Here is a 21174-nt window from a genome sequence, read left to right on the forward strand (position 1 = left end):
AAACCATCTTTAGCCAGTTAAAGTTCAGTATGAATGGGCAATTGAGTTCTGTAAACTATGCTCCTGCCCTTATTACATTAAAGTTGAAAGAGGAGGATCCATGGACAGAGGGGAAATGTTGTGTACAAGAGGACACCCCTCTATGTAAGGGAACATCCTTCAAAGAGATACAAGCGTTCGTTTTGTGCATTAAGGTGGTTGATGTAACTGTTGTCAGCTTTTTCTAGTCCTAATACTTTAAAGGATGAAAACTTTCTAAATATCAGTTGCTAGTTAATACCTTATTGGACAGAAACAACTGCTTAATGATTGGACAATGTTTTGACTTTCCTGATATTAGTGCCTGGTTAAGCAACAGAATAACCTGTTAAAGACATGCAGTCCTATGTGTACCTGCAAGCTTGCATGTGGAGATATGGACATGGGAGCAGGTGAGCGAGTGGACATGTGGATCTTTCAAAATGGATGTGGATATTTCAAAAACAGCAGCAAGTTAGTTTACATGAGGTGCGCGCTCGTGCTGAGGACATACGTAGTTATTCGTCCAGTTCCGATGAAGAAATAGTACAAGTCGACGTCTCTGCAAAGCATTCCACACAGCGTAGAACAAGGTGTAGTAAACACTTTCAGTTAAGTCAAACAAAGGCGTGAAGAGAAAAATTTAAGGTTTTGTCATACAAAAAGGATGACCAAGGAATTTACTGCAATGTTAAAGGATTCCAGGATAGTTGCTATGTAGCTATTACCAAAAATCCCGTCTTGCACTTGAACATACTAAACGAGAGTACCTATTTTGACATTTGATGCTTTTGGCATGTTCACAGGCACCTACTATCACCCCTTTCACTTTCACTGTCTGGATCTTGGCTATGTCAAGAAAGAAAAAAATAAGGAGTTTACTCAACAATTGGATTCTACCCTAGCCTGCTAATGCAGACGTATTTCCAGCTGTCGCTTGTCTACCCCGAGGACAAGCAACAAGCCAGAAATTCTTCTGTGCTCGCAGGCTAGTCCACCCAACCAAATAAGCACAGCTTTAAGTCATCTCTTTTCTACTCACGTAGTTATTCGTGTATACATGGCCTTCTGTGGGTTCTAAATCAATGAAACTATTTGTGATGCCTCATCAAACGAATCAATTAATAAAAAACGCTTACCCTCTACATGATTGTTACCCTCGACCCTCAACCAAAAAGCAGACTCAACGAAGCAGGGTCTAATTGGGAGGGTCTTTTTCATGTGTTTGGCAATGTATGGGAGAGAATTGTTTTTTTTGCGTTTTTCATTTTAGACAGTCGGTAAATCGCTTTTCTGTAAAACTTGCAGCCACAGATGAGCAAAAAAAATTTAAATTTTTAAGTATTGAATTACAAGAGGCAGTGACAGAAACAAAATAATTCGAAATCTATGAGAACCTTTCACAATTATAAGGAATTTTGGGAAAAACTCTTGCTTAACTGGCTAGAGTGGTGGCACAAATGTTGTGCAAATATCTTCAACGCATTCTAACCTGTGCATGGTGAACCAAAATCAAATTGGGCAGAAGCATTCCATGCTTCATGGTCACACATTCTGGACCAATAAACCTCAGTCTCTTAAATGCAGCATACCATGATATAGTGGATGCGATTTTAACAGAAGTGCAACTTCAGGAAATCGGTAGTGGAAACCTTGCTCCTCTACGAGACCCTGATAGCTGACCAGGCTAGCAAGAGATTTTGAAGATCAAAAGAAAAGAGCGAGGGATTACGGAGTAGAATCTCTAAGTTAACTAAAAGCCTTGAATCTGCTGGAAGCTCTTTCCTGGTTGACCGGAACAGCACTCATAGGCCTGATAAATGGAAATCTCAAAAACGGCAGCAAGTTAGTTTACATGAAGTGTGCTTTCGTGCTGAGGACATACGTAGTTATTCGTCCAGTTCTGATGATGAAATAGTACACGTCAATGTCTCTGCAAAGTGTTCCAAACAGCGTAGAACAAGGCATAGTAAACGCTTTCAGTTAAGTCCAACAAAGGCGTTAAGAGAAAAATCGAAGGTTTTGTCATACAGAAAGGATGACCAAGGAATTTACTGCAATGTTAAAGAATCCCAGGATAGTTTCTATGTAGCTATAACCAAAACCCCGTCTTGCACTTGCCCATACTAAATGAAAGTGACAATGAAGGTACTTTCTCTTACCTCAAATAATTCTTTCAGCCATCGTCCAATTAACTTTGCAAGACGATGGCTCAGGAAGGGACACGATTACTCACAAAATAAACCTTGCTTGTTGCAAACTTTTAAGAGGCTAACAGCTCATGTGGTGTGATTACACACTAGTTTATTCTTAAATAAAATTTTGTCAAACTGCTATTGTTCTACACTGTAACGGGTGAGAAACAGATCAGGATGCGTAACAGCAATGACACAATAAATACCATAACATTAGGAAAAATTTATTCCACCACTGATTTATTTTAATGTAATTTTATTTTAATTCTGATAATAACTGTGTTAATTGTACATTTTATTCATAAGTTATAGCATTTCATAGCTATGGCTAGATTTCCAAGGCATTTAGTTTTAAAATGAGGTCGTTTTGACTTCAGTAGTTGTACAATCACCTTGGCTGTGGATACAAAATAAATGCATGGTCTTTGGAGAATACAATTGAAGCTGGGTACTGGCCAGGAAACCTAAAGGATTTAACATACCTACTTGACCTAAGATTTATTTTAACACCTGGATTTGCTCCAGAAAAGAATTCCAGGGACTGCTGAACTCTCATTCTTGAAAGCCCTAGGAGATTTGTCTCTCACAAAAGGAAGGGTTGGTGTTTTATTTACAATGTTGATGATTTAAAGTTGTTTTATATTTAAATATTTTTGTGTACTGTAATTATGTGTTTTCTTCATCACAATTGCCTTAGTCTTACAATATGTTGCAATAAAATATATACCGGTAATACAATATGTGATAAGGGTAACCTATAAATTTTTATGTGAAGCATGGCTGAGGTTTTTTCCCTGTGAAACATACTTTTTTGGTGATATGTGAGTACAAAAATATACATGTACATGAACACAATTATTTTGGACTTAGACATGATCTATCAATGAAGAGTCAAATTAAATATGATTGATGGGTCATCTTGTTATGCTTTTATACTTATTTTTAAATGGTTTGTTGTTCTAGTAAACAAAATTTTGTTACGTGTGCAAAGGTCAGACATGTTTATATAATTCAATCTTGCCGTGGGTATAGAGAAACTTACATGTTTTAGTATTATTTGTATTTTCCTTTGTATTAAATTAAGAGACAAAAGATGATAAAAAATTAACTGGTTTATAGATTTATTTAAACTGCAACATACACAATAATATTCTTTATTTTATAATCACACGCTGCAATCTGTGTACCTATTTATCTGTGTACCTATTTTGACATTTGATGCTTTTGGCATGTTCACAGGCACATACTATCACCCCTTTCACATTCAGTCGCTCTTTCAAAGAGTGGAAATTTTGTAGGTAATGAAATAGAATTCAGAAAGGTCTATCTTGGATGGCAAGGGAGTGGCTCGCAAAAACTAATGTACCGCCAAACGAAAAGTGTTCGCTTTCAAAAGGCTTCATGAAAACGTAAGAAAACTTGATTTTGAACGTTTCCGATGGAAGATCAGTATTAGACTATAATCGCTGTATACTAGCCTCAGATATGGCCTTGTTAGCTGGAAAGCAGTGGCTGAACTACAGCATTCTCGTGGAAGTCATAAAACTTGCTAAGGAAGAACAAAATGATACTTCAGTGTTTATGCTGAAAGATTTAATCCAAATGGACCATGGAAATGTTTGCCGCACGATCCAGCGATGCAAGAAAATAACGAGATATGTGACTTTAATAGCAAATGTTGGAAAATCAAGCGAAGTTTTTTTTCGGCACTCCACAAAGACCTGGTTGTCACTGGACATTGATTTACATCGATTTTAACATAAATAAATAGTACTACTGCGACTTGTATGCATGGGCTCCCCTCCAAATATCAAGGAAGTGCTTTCTCCAATTATTGAAATATTCCACGAAGAACTGACTTTACCCAGGTAGCCTTTCAGAGGATGTGTCCAGGGCTATGTTCCCAACAAACACTCTTCACATGTGTGCTCTGTGCGATGTCTCAAAAATCTTCCCCTGCAAACCTGTGGAAAACGTTGGTGGTGTTACTGTAGCCATCTTGGCGAGCATTGCTTGCGTTGCTCCCATTCTTTGGAGGCAAGTTTTTCTGGATAGGAAAAAAAACCTGCCAGAAAATATGAAATGACTAATGTCCCTGTCTGCCCACTCAGACTTTCTCAGATGTTCGATAATTTCTTGGTTGATTGTCAAGAAGGTAGATACTAGAGCCATCGGCATTTCTCCATCGGAAGCATATAGAAGAGTGTGGAGGTCTGTGAAGTTATCTTGTCCAGAAGTGGACGACAACGTTGACCAGTGAGCTTCACATCAGAAAAGGGCAACATCCACAAAGGAGCAGACAAGAACCACTTCAGCTCTGGCTTAGAAAAGAACAACATCACAGAAGAAGCAAGCAGCAAACACGTGAGCTCTGGTTTAGAAAAGGATGCTACCGCTGAAGATGCAGAACACATTGACGTCATCTCTGGTGAAGAAAAGGATGCTACCGCTGAAGATGCAGAACACATTGACGTCATCTCTGGTGAAGAAAAGGATGCTACCGCTGAAGATGCAGAACACATTGACGTCATCTCTGGTGAAGAAAAGAAAGCTACCGCTGAAGATGCAGAACACATTGACGTCATCTCTGGTGAAGAAAAGAAAGCTACCGCTGAAGATGCAGAACACATTGACGTCATCTCTGGCGAAGAAAAGAAAGCTACCACTGAAGATGCAGAACACATTGACATCATCTCTGGTGAAGAAAAGAAAGCTACCGCTGAAGATGCAGAACACATTGACGTCATCTCTGGTGAAGAAAAGAAAGCTACCGCTGAAGATGCAGAACACATTGACGTCATCTCTGGTGAAGAAAAGAAAGCTACCGCTGAAGATGCAGAATAATAGAGTGGTCATACCATTCAAAGACCAAGAGTCAGCAAATTATGTCAAGAAACAACTCAAGGACCTAAGCCTAAAGGTGTAGAGAACTGTTCAACCCATGTTCGTTAGCTGTAAAGTTGACCAAGACCTCAAAGTTCAAGAAACAAAGCCGCAAATCATCAACTAACAACGCGTTGTGTATCGTTTTCAATGTGACTCGTGCAATGCGAGTTATGTTGGTTATACGAGCGGACACCTGCGGAAGGACATAAACAACAGCCATCGTCCATATATAAACACTATCAAGACAAACAATCTTAAGATCTTAAGAAATGCAGAAATAAATTTGATTGCTTAGTGCACGAGATGTTATTTATTAGAGAACTAAAACCAACTCTCAACGTGCAGTCAGACTCGATACGTGCAAAAGTATTTCTGTAATTTGCCTTGCATGCCTTATTATGTTGATTCACGTAACAACTTTTTGAAATGGCATAATTTGCAATCTTTTTTAATCTTACCTTGACAATGGCATCATAAAGACCCCAAAACGTTGGTTACTTTCGCGTATTTTCACTTGTTTGTGTACTGTATTTGTGTTTTTTCCATCACAATTGCCTTAGTCTTACAATATGTTGCAATAAAATATATAATACAATATGTGATAAAGGTAACCTATAAAATTTTTTTCCTGTAAAACATAATTTTGCTTTTTTGTGATTTGCAAGTCCAAATATACATGTACATGAACACAATTATTTTGGACTTAGACATGATCTATCAATGAAGAGTCGAATTAAATGTGATTGATGGGTCATCTTGTTATGCTTTACTTATTTTTAAATGGTTTGTTGTTCTAGTAAACAAAATTTTGTTAAGTGTGCAAAGGTCAGACATGTTTATATAATTCAATCTTGCCGTGGGTATAGAGAACTTTACATGTTTTGATACTATTTGTATTTTCCTTTGCATTAAATTATGTGATAAAAAATAAAAATTAACCTGGTTTATAGATTTATTTAAACTGCAACATACCAAGTAATATTTTTTATTTCTTAATCACACACTGCAATCTTTCTACTTATTTATCTGTGTACCTATTTTGACATTTGATGCTTTTGGCATGTTCACAGGCACCTACTATCACCCCTTTCACATTCAGTCGCTCTTTCAAAGAGTGGAAATTTTGTATGTATGAAATAGAAATTCAGAAAGGTCTATCTTGGATGATGTGCCCCACATGTGCATTAGACCAGCAATCTTGTCATAATGATGGAAACATGGAGCTCTATCGTTATGAATCATCTGGAACTGAAGAGAGAACAATTTTAAAGGCCGACCTTCAATGTTAAAAGTGAGTTGCATTTTGAATGTATGATGCCCTTTCATTTGTTCTGGTTTATGGCAAATATATGTGGTAATAAAAGTATTAAACAAAGAAAAATGCTTAATTGTACCAAAAGCTGCATGATGTTTGTGATAATAATTGTATGCTTTAAAGACTGCTTCAAGGTCAAACCCTTAGTTTCATTTTTACAAATGTGCTGCCCAATGTTTGCCATCACAGTTAATGTTTGTTCATTTGGTCTTTTTAACCTTGCTGTATGTTTTTAACCCATATATTTTTAAGGGTACGGAAGAATTAGTTATACGGAGGAATTTACAATTTGTTTCATGTATCGGATGCATTTTTAAAAATGCATGATTGATATTTTGCACAAGCCTGTTTGGATAACGTGGTTTAAAATAATAGTGGTATTAACACTTTGAGTATACTTTATTTCTTACAGGCAGAAAAGATGTTGTTACTATTAAAACTATCTATGCCAAGGTACAAAGGTCAGCAAAGGTAAGTTAAGTTGCTGAAATTTTAAACTTTGATATAGATATACCACATAGTGTTAAAAATAAGCCCACATAGTGCAACCATTAAACATTTTTCAATTTCTTTTATGCTTTTCTACCCCCAAAGATCTCATTGTTGTTACTTGCTCCTTTGAAGTAGGCAATGGTTAGAAAGATTTTGTTTGAACCTTCAACAGCAGTTGAGGGTCTAATAAACCTAAAAACTAAAAATATTGTAGGATACAAAGGAAAGCATGTACAGAGAGTCACACTGGAAACCAGCTCAAAATACAGCAAGGAAAAAAGCGAAGGTCGACGAGACTTGCCTTTAAATAGCAGGTTGTCGTCATGGTTTGGCACAGTGGGCATGTATCAGGGTGAAGTATATGGATATGCCCACTTCATTTTAAATAACAAATGTTTCCTGCTGGCGTAATATTCTTCTGGGAAGACATTGTTTGCAAGTACTGGAAGTGGGCAGGCAAGGTTGGGGGATTGGAGGATCTCAACATGAAGCCAGCCCTCTCAGTCATGCAAACCAAGGCACACAGATGGACTTGTCAAGTAAGTTTATCATACATGATCCAAAACAAAGTACGGCACTGCCGCATTGTGGGATTTGCAAATTTATCTACATTTATTAATATCTCACTTTGTGCATGAGATTTTTGAGAAGCTCTATTTAAGCTCACTCAAAACAATAGGCTACCTTTCAACTGTAGTCAATATCCGGTTGAACTTCGAAACATTAACAGCATTCCGGAAAACCGTGTCGAGAAAAGAAGCCGGCTCCTGGGTTTCAATACTCAGGAAGTGCATTGAGGGGTACAATCTCGATTGACGATGGGGGGTGGTCGCTGGTAAGAAGGCAGCGCATGTTCAACAGGGGAGGTGAAGCAAATTAATGCTCACATGTCTTGTTGTGGTAATACAACAAAGTATATTCTCCCTGAAGGTATACACACCACTACGGAGATATTTAATCTTGTTTTTACATCTTGTTCTCTACAACATGTACATGATTATACATGTACAGTATAATAAAAGAAACAAAGTCTGTGTTGTCTTCAAATCAATGTATTTTTCTCGTTATTTAAAACTGAACATATATATATTTTTTTTAAAAAGTTAATGCATTCCAGATGTTCATTATTTAACTATCTTTGTCATTCTTGTAGTTTTTATTGCTGTTTATTTCTTTGTTTGCCATGGGATTGTTTGTAGTGTTCATAATATTATTATATGTAATACATGAGGGACCAGTGTTGATTACTGGTAAATTGTCATTTCTTTATGATTTAAAACAGTTTGAATTAAAAAAACTTGTTGTTCACATATAGGTCGCGATGAAATTCTTACAGAACACGCCATTGCAAGGAATAGAAGAAAGATTTGTTCCATAGTCACAACTCTTTTCAAAAGATTTGCCAGGGTGATTTTATTTTTTCATTTTCTCTGTGTATAACTATCAAATTAACTCTGCAAAGTACTCTCTAAAAAGTGTCACTTAGTTGTCTCTTTTGAATTGTGTTGCCGAAAAATACAAATATTTCAATTTTAATTTTCTTATTAGGCAAAGGAAATGTGTTATTCTGCCAGCAAGGAATGCAAAGCTATTCTCAGGGAATATAATTTGAGATCTCAAGACATAAACATTGTAGAGTGGAAAAAAAGAAGTCATCGAGGAAGCCACAGGTAACTTTGGATATATATTTACCGGTAACTTAATTTTCCCCTTTGGCCTTATAGATATTTTTATTAAGTGCAAATTTAGTATTCAATAGGGATAGAGAAAGCAGTCTGACACATGAAATAACTTTAAAGTTCAAAAGGACAGACACCCCTATCCATCATTATTTAATTAATATATTGTATAACAAATGTTCTTGTTTACACAATGACGTTTGTGTATGTCTAATTTTATTTTATTTTTTTCACTTTTTCACTTGTATCCTTACGCCAAAGTGTTTGAAATTGACCACTCTACTAGAAAACTTAGACTTGCCACATCCCAAACATGGGGAGTTTATTGTTTATTTGTGACAATAAAAATGTATCCGTCCCTCTTGTCTCAACCTAAAGCCCTTGTAAAAGCTGTTGTCAATTGTGTATCCTTACACCAAAGTGTTTGAAATTGACCACTCTACTAGTAAAGGACCAAGCTGAACTTGGACTACAGTTAACCAATAAAGTGATGGATCTACTCTGGTTAAACAATAGTGACACTGGTGATACGTTTGTATTCAATGATGCTTATGAAGATTACCAAAATTCTCTGTATTCCATTGTGGACCATGTTTGTGTCGGTATAGGCACTGGTGACAGCGGATCCAAATCTTACATACTTCAACAAGAAGAAGCAAACAGAATCAAGAGAATCTTTAAAGGGGGGGGGCGACAGTGACATTGAATCTGAAGAAGAGTTAGGTAACAATGAAGTTGGGTTGGGGTAAGGGAAATGTCACTCAGAACAACGACAATTTTACAAGGGTTACAGAAAGAAAAGTTTTGTTACATAAACGCAATAGTGAAGCGAAGAAATAAACCCCTTTTTGGCCAACTGATAGCCAAACCAACTGTGGGGAAGGTAGCCTACCTGCAGAAAAGAACTGCAGTAGTTACCGCCACTATAAATTATGTTCAAAATATGAGTAAACTGTTGGAAGGGTTAAGTAGTGTTCCAGGTAAGAAATTGGCAAGAAACAATAGGAGTAATGCACAAACAGCCGTTGGAATAAAAACAAATAATCATGAAACAAAAAAAAAGTTACAGTTTATTGGCTGGCTAAACGAAGAGCGCGGAATTTGAATTTCTTTTTGTGATTGCAGGTAGAACAGATCTACCTAAGACAGATCTTATGGGACTAGCGCAAATATGGTAACAGGATAGCACGGACATTGTTATTTCCATTGTTCTCAATCGTATTTCAGGCATCACAATTCCATGTTTGCCGCATGTCTGTTCAGACAGAAAAGTGCGTAAACTCAACTTATATGCATAAACTCGTAACAGTAACTTTGTTTTCGATTTTTCGCATACTGGCTTGCAGCATGTTTACTCTGTCATTTTTTCTCACATAGGAAAATGCCCTGCATCGCATACACGTGAAAATTTCTATGTTCACAAAGAAGCAAGTAGCGTTCCAACATTGGAAAAATGGGGAATCTTTCGAGAGAGTTGCCAAGAGGCTTGGTGTGGGCGAAGCCACCATGGAAATCTATGTCATAGATTTGCTAGCCGATGGGTGGGGCATGAAAGAGGATCTGAGTAGATTGCTCTCCAAACTAGAGATTTATGAAGAGGCATTTAAAGACGTGGGAGAGAAGGTGACCAAGAGCAGTGTGACCCTAAGAGAAATTTTTGACGCGACACCACTCAGGTACAACATTATACCTGCGGTAATTGCTTCCCTTATCGATGGAGTTTAACTGTAGGAAAGAACATTCTTCCAAATATGATTGTTTTAACAGCTTTTCTTCATACATTTTCAGTTAATATGACTGTACATGTATCAGTATGTCTGATTTTTATAAACTAACTATTTTTCAATCGAATTTTCACTATCGTAAAGAAATCTATTTACTACAGGTTTTTACTTAAAAGAACACAATGTTGTACAACGTGCTACACAAAACATGGTTGTAATTGTCATTATTTTTTCTTTTATTCAAATTTTCAATGATTTCTTCACTATTATGAAGGTTATTTTCAAGTTTCAAGTACCTATTTTAATATCGTTTTGTAAAATAAATAATAAATCCAAATGTTATGTTGATTCTTGTTTGTTTGTTTGTGTTTAAATTCTTGATTTCAAAGTAACAGCTAAGTACTATTGCCAAGTTTTATTTCTATAATAATTGTGTTATCCCCATAATCTGTGGTTCCCACAGAACGTCGAGACAAACTATAACAGTAACACTAAATTATAAAAAAATTGTTTTCAAATTGTTTTTTACCTCTATACTTTGCTTTACTTGACCAAGTTGTGCCGCTAGTTTTCTTTCATTATCAGACTTTCAAAAGCTTCACTAACTTATCAGATTGTTTCTGGTAACTTGATAGGAAATCAACATTATGAACGGGTTACAATGGGAGTACTGACACTATTTGACGTCCACGAAGCTGTTGGCCATCTAAATTTTCTTGGAAATATGTCTGTGGGCAGTGAATTCCCTGTAAGTGTTTCAGATGAGACACTTCTTTGGCCACTCTAGCTTATCTGGAACCTGCCTCCCAGAAACCCAAGACCGCATGCTTTTTCATTTTGAATGGGAACACCGTGGTTTTCATACCAGTGTCCTTAAATTCTGTTTTACTAGTAGAAAGCTATCTACATGGCCAGACTGGGGCGTTTGCGGCTGTTTGTAAAACCTTGGCTAAATTTGTAAAACTATTAACACTAAACCTCTGTTAATTTACTGCACATGTAAGCTTATTTTCATTTTAAGTCACAATGTGCAAGGAAATACTGTTCAATCACCTCATATTTGCATCTCTTTTTGCTGTTATATTAGAATTTGCTTCGTGACTGTGCCAGGGAAGCAAGGATATGGCAAAAAGCATCTACATGCACACTTCCACCAATTCCCAATGTGAAGTTGCACCCTTTTTTTGAATTGGTAAGTTGGAAAATAAAAACCTGTAGGACTTTCCATATATATTTAATACTGTGATACCTATCAGTGTTAAAAAGGTAACTTTAGGAAGTCACCTTCAACAGGTCCATACAAAAAGACCCATTATCTCAGTCAAATCTCCCTCCCTCCCTCCCTCCATGCCTAGCCTACTCTCCCTTCTGGGTAAACATAATTTTAGTTTAGCCCCTATTAAGCGGCCATGGTTAGGGAAATGGTCAGTGGCCGCTTATATTAAAATAAATAGAGATTAATTACTCACAGGGTTTTGTCAGAAATTAGAATAAGCTGACTACATTGCAATATTTACACAGGTCCTGGCGGTTGCCCCTCAATTAAACAGGCACAAAAATGAATTCAGGATGCACCTTGAGCAGGCCCTCCAAAACAAAAGAAAATATGAAAAAGACCTGGAAGATGGGAAGAGGAAGAGAAAAAACATGTCTAAACAATTTTTAGCACTGTCATTTTTGGGTGTCCACTAACGTTTTTCGCCCTGCAAGTTTGTTTATACACTGATTATTGCTGAGCCATTTGTGGAGGGCTACAACAGTCCCTTAGGAAATGTAATCCATGCTAACCAATGTATATTGTGTGTTTTTCCACCCTAGGAATGGGAGTAACGGGGTTGTCGAGAAAACAGTCATTGGCCATCTGCAAAAACACCCATCTGTGGGCTGCAGATAATAATGCATTTACATAGTCCAAGGAATTTGTTTGTTTGTTTTTTCACATTTTTTGGCCTTCTAACTTCTAACATTTTTTACTTTCACCCTGTGACATAATCAAATACTTGCTTTGCAAGTTAGTTTATAGAAATGTTTGCTATACCAGTTGCGTAGGGCTACAGCAGTCCCTTAGAAAAAGTAATTCATGTTGAGAAATGTAAAATACCTGTATTTTGTGTTCTTTCCACTCCAGCAATGAAAGAAATGAGGGCGTTCAGAAAAAAATCATTGAGCATTTGCAAAAAAAAAACCTCTGTGGGCTTAAGGTTATAATGCTTTTAGCTAACACAAGGAAATTCTGTTGTTCTTCGCCATTTTTTTTCTTGCTTTGCATGTTACATGTAGTTTATATAGAAATTTTTGCTATACCAGTTGTGTAGGGCTAAAGCAAATGCTTGGAAAAAGTAATCTATGCTGAACAATGTAAAATATTTTGCGTTTTTTTTTTGCACCTCCAGGAATGAGCAAAATGAGATTGTCATTGAGAAAGAAATCAATGGCCATTTGCAAAAACAACCATCTGTGGACTTAAGGTAGTAATGCTTTTACCTAGCACGAAGGAACACTGGGCATTTATCACATTTTTTTGTATAAGCATGCCTTCTACTTTCTTACATTTTTTTATCTCAACCTCACTTTTGTCTTTTTCAAAAAAGTAAACAGATTGAAAAGAACAATAATGGTGATCACAAGTACTGTCTTCTCTGCCTTCCTTATAACCACAAGCAGTGATTCCAACTTGCCCGTGAGGTGTTAATATTTTATGCCCACAAATACAACTTAATGATTAGCTGCTTTCACTAGCACTTTGTTGTTACGGAGCTCCATTTCAGGACGTCGCAGCGACCTATGTCAAAAAAATCTATTCTGGTGAGTTCTTTGATCTTTCCAAGTTCCTTCCCAAAACTTTGTCATTGCATGAGGAGGACAACCTTGTGTTGTCACTTGACAATACTGTCATCAAGCTGTCCAAGAACACAAAGCCCTCCACGTCCATAACAGACTGAACAATGGACTAGTGCATTTAAGTTTTTTTAACTGACAAGTTCCCTTTGCAGTCACAAGAATTACTGCAATATCTAAGCCTCATTAGGTACGGTGCTAGGGTAAATGAGAAGGATGCATGAGAAGGAGGACTACATCGTGTTGTCACTTGACAATTCTGTCATCAAGGTGGCCAAAAACACGAAGCCATCTACGTCCACAAGGGTCATTGAACAATGGACTACTGCATGTACAATGTATTCATGTGTTTTAGCCATTACCAAATTTTGTTTTATGAGTTTTAAAGATTTATAGAATTTGTGATTTTTTATTCTCTAGGTTTATATTTTTAATGTTAAAAGCAAGGTATATAGATTAATTTAAAAATGGTGATAAGAGTCTTATATATACGTTCAAAGGCCTCTCTTTAGCATTTTGTAATTTTTGCAAACACTTGATCTACTCAGGGGCTTCGGACGGGGATTTTATTACAGATTTTGTTGTTTAGGGACTCCTGCCTAGAAATCGTTTGATCATCTAACTGTATCTATTATTCAAGGTTTTCTAGTAAGGATTTTGTTTCTTTGAAGAACTTTTTATCATACTTTTCTCATACCACCATATCTATTAACAATGAAAATTTTTTAATGTGATGGTTGCCCTTTGGCTGAAAAATTAGGTAATGTTGCTGATTTTCTGATACTTTTGACTAACTGATTTTAATTGTAACCGTTGTTTGTTCATCCTATCACTATTTCATAAGCACTTGTTGTAAATCCATCGAATATTATGTAACCTTAAGACTTGTAATCTATCATCTTTTCACATATTAAAGATTTTGTAACCGACCTAGTTTTACCAAGTATTGCCCAATGTCTTACTTTACACTGAAGAAGCAATTGTTTGGTTTCAAAAGACCCTACTATTGAGACTTTGCAGCCATATTTGTTTCCATTCGAAAATCAATTCTCCAAGACAGAGGTGGAGTTGATATTTGAACCACAATTTTAAATGCAGATTTCTCATTAACACCCTATTAATTTAAGAGAGCTGAAGTTTTGTGTGACGGTGTTTGCGTTCAATGGAGGGTTTCCACTTAATATAAAAGAAAAAAAGAGAAAATATGCAAGGTTTGTAACTAAGTCCCAGGTTTAATATATTAAGTTGAAAAACATCCTACATTTTTCATATTTAGAAATGGCTAAAAGACCAAAATTAACCAAACCAAAGACAAGCAAGCCAGCACACTCAAAGACAGGAAAGGCCAGCAAGCCAAAGGAAAGGCAGGCAAAGAAAAAAGAATTGCCAACTGAGGTAAACAAAAAGGCCGAAAAGCACATATTCCTTGCTCAAATATATAACAATTAAAGTAAAATTTATGTTTTATCTATCTTTAGACAGGCTAGCGAGCCAAAGGAGAAGCAGGCAAAGCAAAAAGAATTGCCAGCATCCAATAGTACGACAGTAAGAAAAATTTCTGTTTCCTATTTCAAGTCTGCCTTCGCGCTTTCACCTCCATTTATGGCATTTCGAGGCAAAGATTACAAACCCTGTAGGCTAAACAAGACCCAAGGGATAAACGAGGGACCCACTCTTCCCGGCCAAACAAGATATCAGAGGAATTAAAGCAAAAGGTAAAGTGTTTATTGAGTAATGATGATGTATACTGAACGAAAACCAATCACAATCGGAGAAAAAATAACAAGTTGTTGTTGTTGTAAACATACAATAAAAATCATAAAACCGTGAACACTTTTATAGATCTTGGATGTGAAAATGGTAGAAAACCATCGTATGATGGCTCAAAACAGCGGAAACGTTTAAACATGGACAACAATGGAGTCAATTTGACAACTAGTTTCTTTAATATTGTTCTTTATAACTATAATAAAAGTGTTCACAGTACTTTCACTGAAAAAAAAAAACGATCGCACAAGTTTGTTGATTTTTAAACTAGAAGTAACGAAATAACAAGGTTTGGACCACTGCATTCATTAAAAATTCCATTTAAAGTATCATCATGTTCTGCCTTTCTTTTTAAATGACACAATTTTTTAAATTATTATTCTGTTGTCATTTGTATCAGTATTGTTTTTTGGTTTGGCTCCACTCACATCTCGCTTAAGCCTTTCAAATGCCAGAAGCAACTATGAAATAGCTTTCTAAAACCTTCTCTACCTAAAATAATGGGTTAAAAACTTGTTGGCCAAAAACGTATGTGTCAACGTTAAAACCACTAGGCTTTTTAAGAGTGTTTTTGAGGCATATACTGCATTCCATTGAAAAAATTTACAAACTTCTACCCTTAACAATATAATCTGGTCTTGAAAGAGTTGTACTTTAAGGAGTTAACACAATTCCGTACCTTTATCGTTTTGTTGTATTTTATCATATATTTTTGAGTCCCATTACTCAAGGAAGGAAAATGGGAACAAACGCTATCTTGACAAAAGCCTTTCGGTACAGCAAATGTATCATATGAACCTGGAAGAGGAAGAACCTGAAGTATGGTTTAATCACAAAAATGTCCTCAGGTAAAAAAAATTTTAAATTGATTAGTTTCTTCAGCGTCTCACTTCCTTCCCTTATTTTCGTTAATGACATCATCGATATTCTTAAGTTAATTTAATTGTAACTGGTATCAGAAGTTGACGTCATTAAAACAAATTTACGTTTGCTTTCTCAAATTTATCAACAAAGGAAGAAGACATCATTGAAAATAGTCGTGTTTGTTAACTTTTTTGCACTTATAGGAGACGTTCACCACAGAATGAGTTTCGACTATTACAATTTTTCCGCCAAACTTCAGGCTGAGCTCTTTGACGTCACACACACATTACCAGCTCCGAGATGGTGGCGTTCAGTTGTCGAGATTTGGGAAAGACTTCATAGCGTTATAGCGAACGTTGGAGGCTGAAATTTTGGTGAATAACATATGTTTGTGTAAGTGTTTTATCTGCGTAAAGAAAATAAATGACCATTCGGGAGTGAACTTACCCTTTAACATTTCTTTTCTTTCTTCTAGTGCCGTACAGTAAAACCAGCAGCCCTTGCTGAAACTTTGCCCTCATATCAGCCAAGACTATAATCGTCGTGTCTTCAACACTGAGTTCAATCTCGGCTTTGGCCTGCCTAGGACTGATACCTGCGGGACGTGCGACAAGCTGGCTTAAGCAATCAAAGTCAGCTCAGGAGAAGAGAGAGGGCAGCTCATACAGAGGCAGAAAGAGCACCAGGATGAGGCACAAGACGGTTACGACAGCAAACACATCAAAAAGAAGCTGCCACGCAGAGCCCGTTAGGAAAAAAAGAATTCTGGGGCCACTGAATGAGCCATTTTCTGTTGATGCCGTAGAATGTGATCACATTTGACTGTGAACAAAACCTACCCACACCCAATCTCCCCCACAGCGATGTATTTTGTGTTGCAAAGCGTGATTCCTCTGCAGTGGTCTCCTGCCTGGACACATTTCTCACAGAATTCAGAAGTGGAGCAAGGTAAAGTTTGCATCGCAGCGTTTAAATAGTGTCGTTTATTTATTAGTCTAAAAAATCAGAGTGAATTTATTTTCTTCACAAAGAGAAAAATGGGCCTAAAAGAGTTTAAATATCTTCGTTGTGACTTTTACTGCCGTTTGCATTTTAATTTGTGTTTGCAGTTTAACCACTGTGTATTTGTAATACAATAAGCTAGACATATTTTCGCTTTGTTTATAAGTTTGTTGCTAGTGATATGTAGTTATTGCAAGAACCAATACCTTAACAACTGTGGACTGGGCCCAGCCTACCATGATTATGTTGATATACTGTAGTCTAGGCTTTCGCACTCTTTATGGATATTTGTTTAACGTTAAAAAACTGGGAAGAGGAGTACTTCAAGTCTTATGAGGTTCGTTTATGCTGTTCCAGCTGGTATCAGGTGGACCGAGGTGAAGAAACTCGGAACATTTCCCAAAACGTTCTTGTTGTCATGCATTCCCAAAGATAACACAGATAACAGAGAGCAGTTTCTGAAATTCCAATTTTAAATAGAAAGGAGCTTGTTGCTATAAGTCTGTGGAAGAATTTGAACTGAATGTTTCTTAAATTAGTACTAAGTGTGCACAATCTTAGTAGTAAATAGATCGAAGTCCAGCTCAAATCCTCCACAGCATCAAGTTGGCAATCCCTTACCCAGTTTTCTTGACTCTTTTGAGGACGAGTACATTTTTTATTTTTAAGAATTTTATAAGCTAATTTTGTGGGCTTTTTTGCTGCAAATACATCTTGCACTAAAAGCCCCTAATCCTTTTCATCCTGTGGTTTTGATTTCAAGGATTTCATTAAGCTCCTATGGCCGAGGCCACTCCATTAAAATTCGAAGAAAGAAACAGAGAGGCAACATTTCTCTGTAACTTACAGTCATCAGAGGTATACTTAACTATCCACGCAATCTTTAAAGATTTCTAGTTGTCAGTTTCAAATTGGTACAAAGCTCAAAAAGTGTCAGCCAATTGCAACAAAGTTGGTCCCCAAGTCCCCACCAAAAAGCCAATCAACGACACACGTTGTAGAGAAGGCCCTAGTATCAGCAGCAAGCAATGCAGAGCAACAGGAAGGTATGGAGGATGAAAGCTTTTGCATTTCACTTTTCAGTTAGTATTGTATAAATCAGGTTTGAAACCAAGCATACACTTATAAGAACTCTACCTGGAATAATGCCCAGTTCCAGATCTGTATCAATGCATAACAAAAGCAAGGTAACAGATCAAATCATGTTTTCTAGTCCAAAACAAGTTTACGGTTTAACTTCAGGCCTGTAGGCTGGGGGGGTTCGGGGGGTTCGGACGAACCCCCCCACCGCCTGAAAAGGTCCGGTCTGAATGGTGTAGCATTAATGTACCGGTCTGAATGGTACAGCATTAAAGGTCCGGTCTGAATGGTACAGCATACATATGGCCTACGCACATAATAAAATAAAAATAAAAACATACTGACGTTATTTGTATTGATTTTCAACAATATCGACTAATTTTCAAACGTTTCTCGTGTATTCCCCTCTTTTTCGGTTTTCAGACTGGAACCATTAGCAAAGTGTGACTCAAGTTATAACTGATGTTGATTTCACCGATTTGAATATGTTGCGGTCGTATAAATAAATTAAATATATCTGAAGCTAAGCTCTGAAGCCTAACGCAAACAATATAATTGACATCCAATTCCCCTGGACAGCGTGACATTGTGGAAAGTAGAGCAAAGGAGGAATTAAAAGAAATGACTTTGAATCACGTCATGACGGTAGCGGGGTAAACAAAATTCTTATTTAAAAGCCATCAGGATAAGGCCAGCTGGCAAACGAATAACTACATGAGATAGTGCGCTCTGACTCCTTAAATTCTCGTTCTCACTGATTTTGGAGAGTTGTGGCTTCCTATCTTTAATTTCTTGCTGTTGCTTAAAATTTCTTTCTCTCTTTGTCTTAATATTTTTAAGTGAAAATACCGAGGCTCAAAATCCTAAAATTTATTTCCAACGAAACGTGGCAATTCCTCTCCTTGATCACATCATCATGTGCATCAATGAGCAGTTTTCACCTTCGGCGACCGTTGCCGCGTCACTGCTTGGTCTCGTACCAAGTGTTCTCTGTTCAAAGAATGTTAATCTTGAAGCAGCTGTTAACAAGTACAATGATGATCTCCCCTCCCCTGAAATGTTTGAAATGGAGCTTATGCGATGGAGAGGTCGATACCTGGCGATGGAACCGGAATTAAGGCCAGCTTCACCTGCAGTGGCAATCAAAGATTGTGATGATGACCTCTTTCCAAACATCAGCATTCTTCTAAAAATTGCCTGCACCATACCAGTAACATCATGCGAATGTGAACGAAGTGCAAGCACGTTGGGACGACTGAATAACTACATGCGAGCGTCAATGGGAAAAGAAAGGTTGTCCAACCTTGCGCTTCTGCACATTCACTACGATACCCCCGTGGAGCTAGACACGGTACTCAACTGTTACGCCCACCTTCACCCCCGTCGACTACAACTGGAAAATCTTCTTCAGTAACGGTATTTTTTTTTAAATTAGTGGGACACTGGTAACTAATGGTCCGTTCTAAAAGAAAACGAACCTACCCGGGCAAAAACCAGCCTACGGGCCTGAACTTGTACTTCTTTCATAAACAGAGAGGAGCTCTTTGCGATGTCTGGATTAGAATGCCTTGCACGAGTGACATTTGTGATAAAGCAAACACATGGTGAGTTACACAAAAATGGTTTGGTGTCTTCAGAAGAATGACAGATTCCTGTCTTTCTATAATTTTTGTTTGTCACAACTTATGTTAATTAAGACACTAATGGGAGGCACTGAATTTTGGAGGATCTTCAGAAGATGTTTATTCATTCGCTAACATATGTGTACCTGTCTGTAAAAGTTAGGTGCACTTAATACCAACAGCCCAGACATCAGCCTGTAGCCCAACAAATTGCGTATGACTATAGCTCTGCAGGGATAGAGGTTCCTGCAGCTTGTCATGATCCATTTTGGTAACCATTACTTTTTTTCTATTCAAAACAATTAACAAAATGACAACATAGTCATTTATTCAATCCCCCAAAATACTTTAATTCAAGAAGAAATAAACTTGTCATTTTGAGTTAATTTTTATCGGGCAAAATGGTGGCTTTGGGTGAGCTAAAATATACCCTTAATTGTTTGCTGATTAAGCAGCTCCTTTCTTTCAGATGAATATGGTGTAGTTGTCATGCAAAGCAAAAATGTGGACAGGCAGGCCACAGATACTGTAACTTGCAGGTCCAAACCAGGAAGTTCAGGTGCATATTCTTAAGGATAACTAAACTTCTAAACTTCTACTCTTCAACATTATAATCCAAATTTTGCATGTCGCCACTTGTGTAACAGTCATCAATCTCATTCCAGCCTTGATGCAGCAGGCATTTGTCTCTGGAATTGAAGGTGTTGTTGCATAATGGTAACCCGAGATGAACTGAACCAAAAAGTGGAGAAACAACTCTGTCACAAAATATGTCACATATGGCATGCACCTTCCATACAATTTAAGGATTTACCAATCATTGCTAAGCCATCAGCAGTGACAATGGTAACAAAAAGATCAGGAGATCCTTCGCCATTTCAGGGATTCATTTGGCAAGACAGTAGGACAGCTTACTGCGCAGAACCAGAGCACAAGAGACAACGTTGGAACACTTCCCTTGTATGCCTACACGCCTGCTCCTTCTTTGCCTGTTTCAGTTAGATTCAAAGATTCCACAGCAGCTGTTGACGCTTTGCCATCAACACAAATGGGGCACATTCAAGCAAAAGGGAGAGACAAGAGAACGTTTTTGTATACTACTGATTCTGTTGACTTGCTTAAACCTGGCTCCCCCGTTTTTGCTTGGCATAATAACAGACAATGTTCTCAAAGATGATCACTGTTATTCTGTCAAGGTAACTCTTTTCCTTCCCTCTTTTGATGATTGCCTGACATTCTGTCCAACCAGCTGCATTGATGACAATTTCAAAGAGGTCTTAACATGCCTGGTTCATCATTAAATAGACAGTGAAAACGCTTTCTATGCACTTGGTGACCGCATTTAAAAGCTAGAACAATCAGCACTGGATAACACTTGCCCTAAAGGCCTCACCATAAAACCAGTTACAGCCACTGGAGAAAATGCCGGCCCTCTACAGCGGGAGTTCAATGCTATCTAAAGGATGCACAAAAAACGAATCCTTCAAGTAGTCATCAAAGACCTACAAACACCGGAAACTGAAACAAGCAAACTATGTCAAGAGAACCAAAACAAATTTGAAGAGTCGCTTACCGAATGGAGGCAAAAGTTCTGATGCGCCAATGAAACTCATAAAAGCCAGAAAGTTTGTTGGCAACTTCTACTTTCAATGTGCCTCTCTCGGAGCTTAAAAAGAACTTCAAAAGTTGCTT

At 37.3% G+C, this 21174-nt stretch overlaps 1 protein-coding gene and 1 pseudogene across 1 annotated transcript; both read left to right on the forward strand.

The window, feature by feature from the left end:
* Nucleotides 1-14466: 14466 nt before the first annotated feature.
* Nucleotides 14467-21174, forward strand: part of LOC144648402 (uncharacterized) — a 210110-nt pseudogene continuing 203402 nt past the window's right edge.
* LOC144648398 (52 kDa repressor of the inhibitor of the protein kinase-like) lies at nucleotides 18777-19274 on the forward strand. Its single transcript, XM_078507972.1, has one exon. The coding sequence runs from the start codon at nucleotides 18777-18779 to the stop codon at nucleotides 19272-19274; it is 498 nt and encodes a 165-aa protein (XP_078364098.1).

The sequence above is a fragment of the Oculina patagonica genome, chromosome 4, assembly GCF_052425735.1.
Source record: "Oculina patagonica isolate OP01 chromosome 4, crgOcupat, whole genome shotgun sequence".
NCBI lineage: Eukaryota > Metazoa > Cnidaria > Anthozoa > Scleractinia > Oculinidae > Oculina > Oculina patagonica.

What these genes read in the sequence shown, in the direction of transcription:
- LOC144648398 (XM_078507972.1), top strand. Translation starts at nt 18,777, where the DNA reads ATGTGCATCAATGAGCAGTTTTCACCTTCGGCGACCGTTGCCGCGTCA.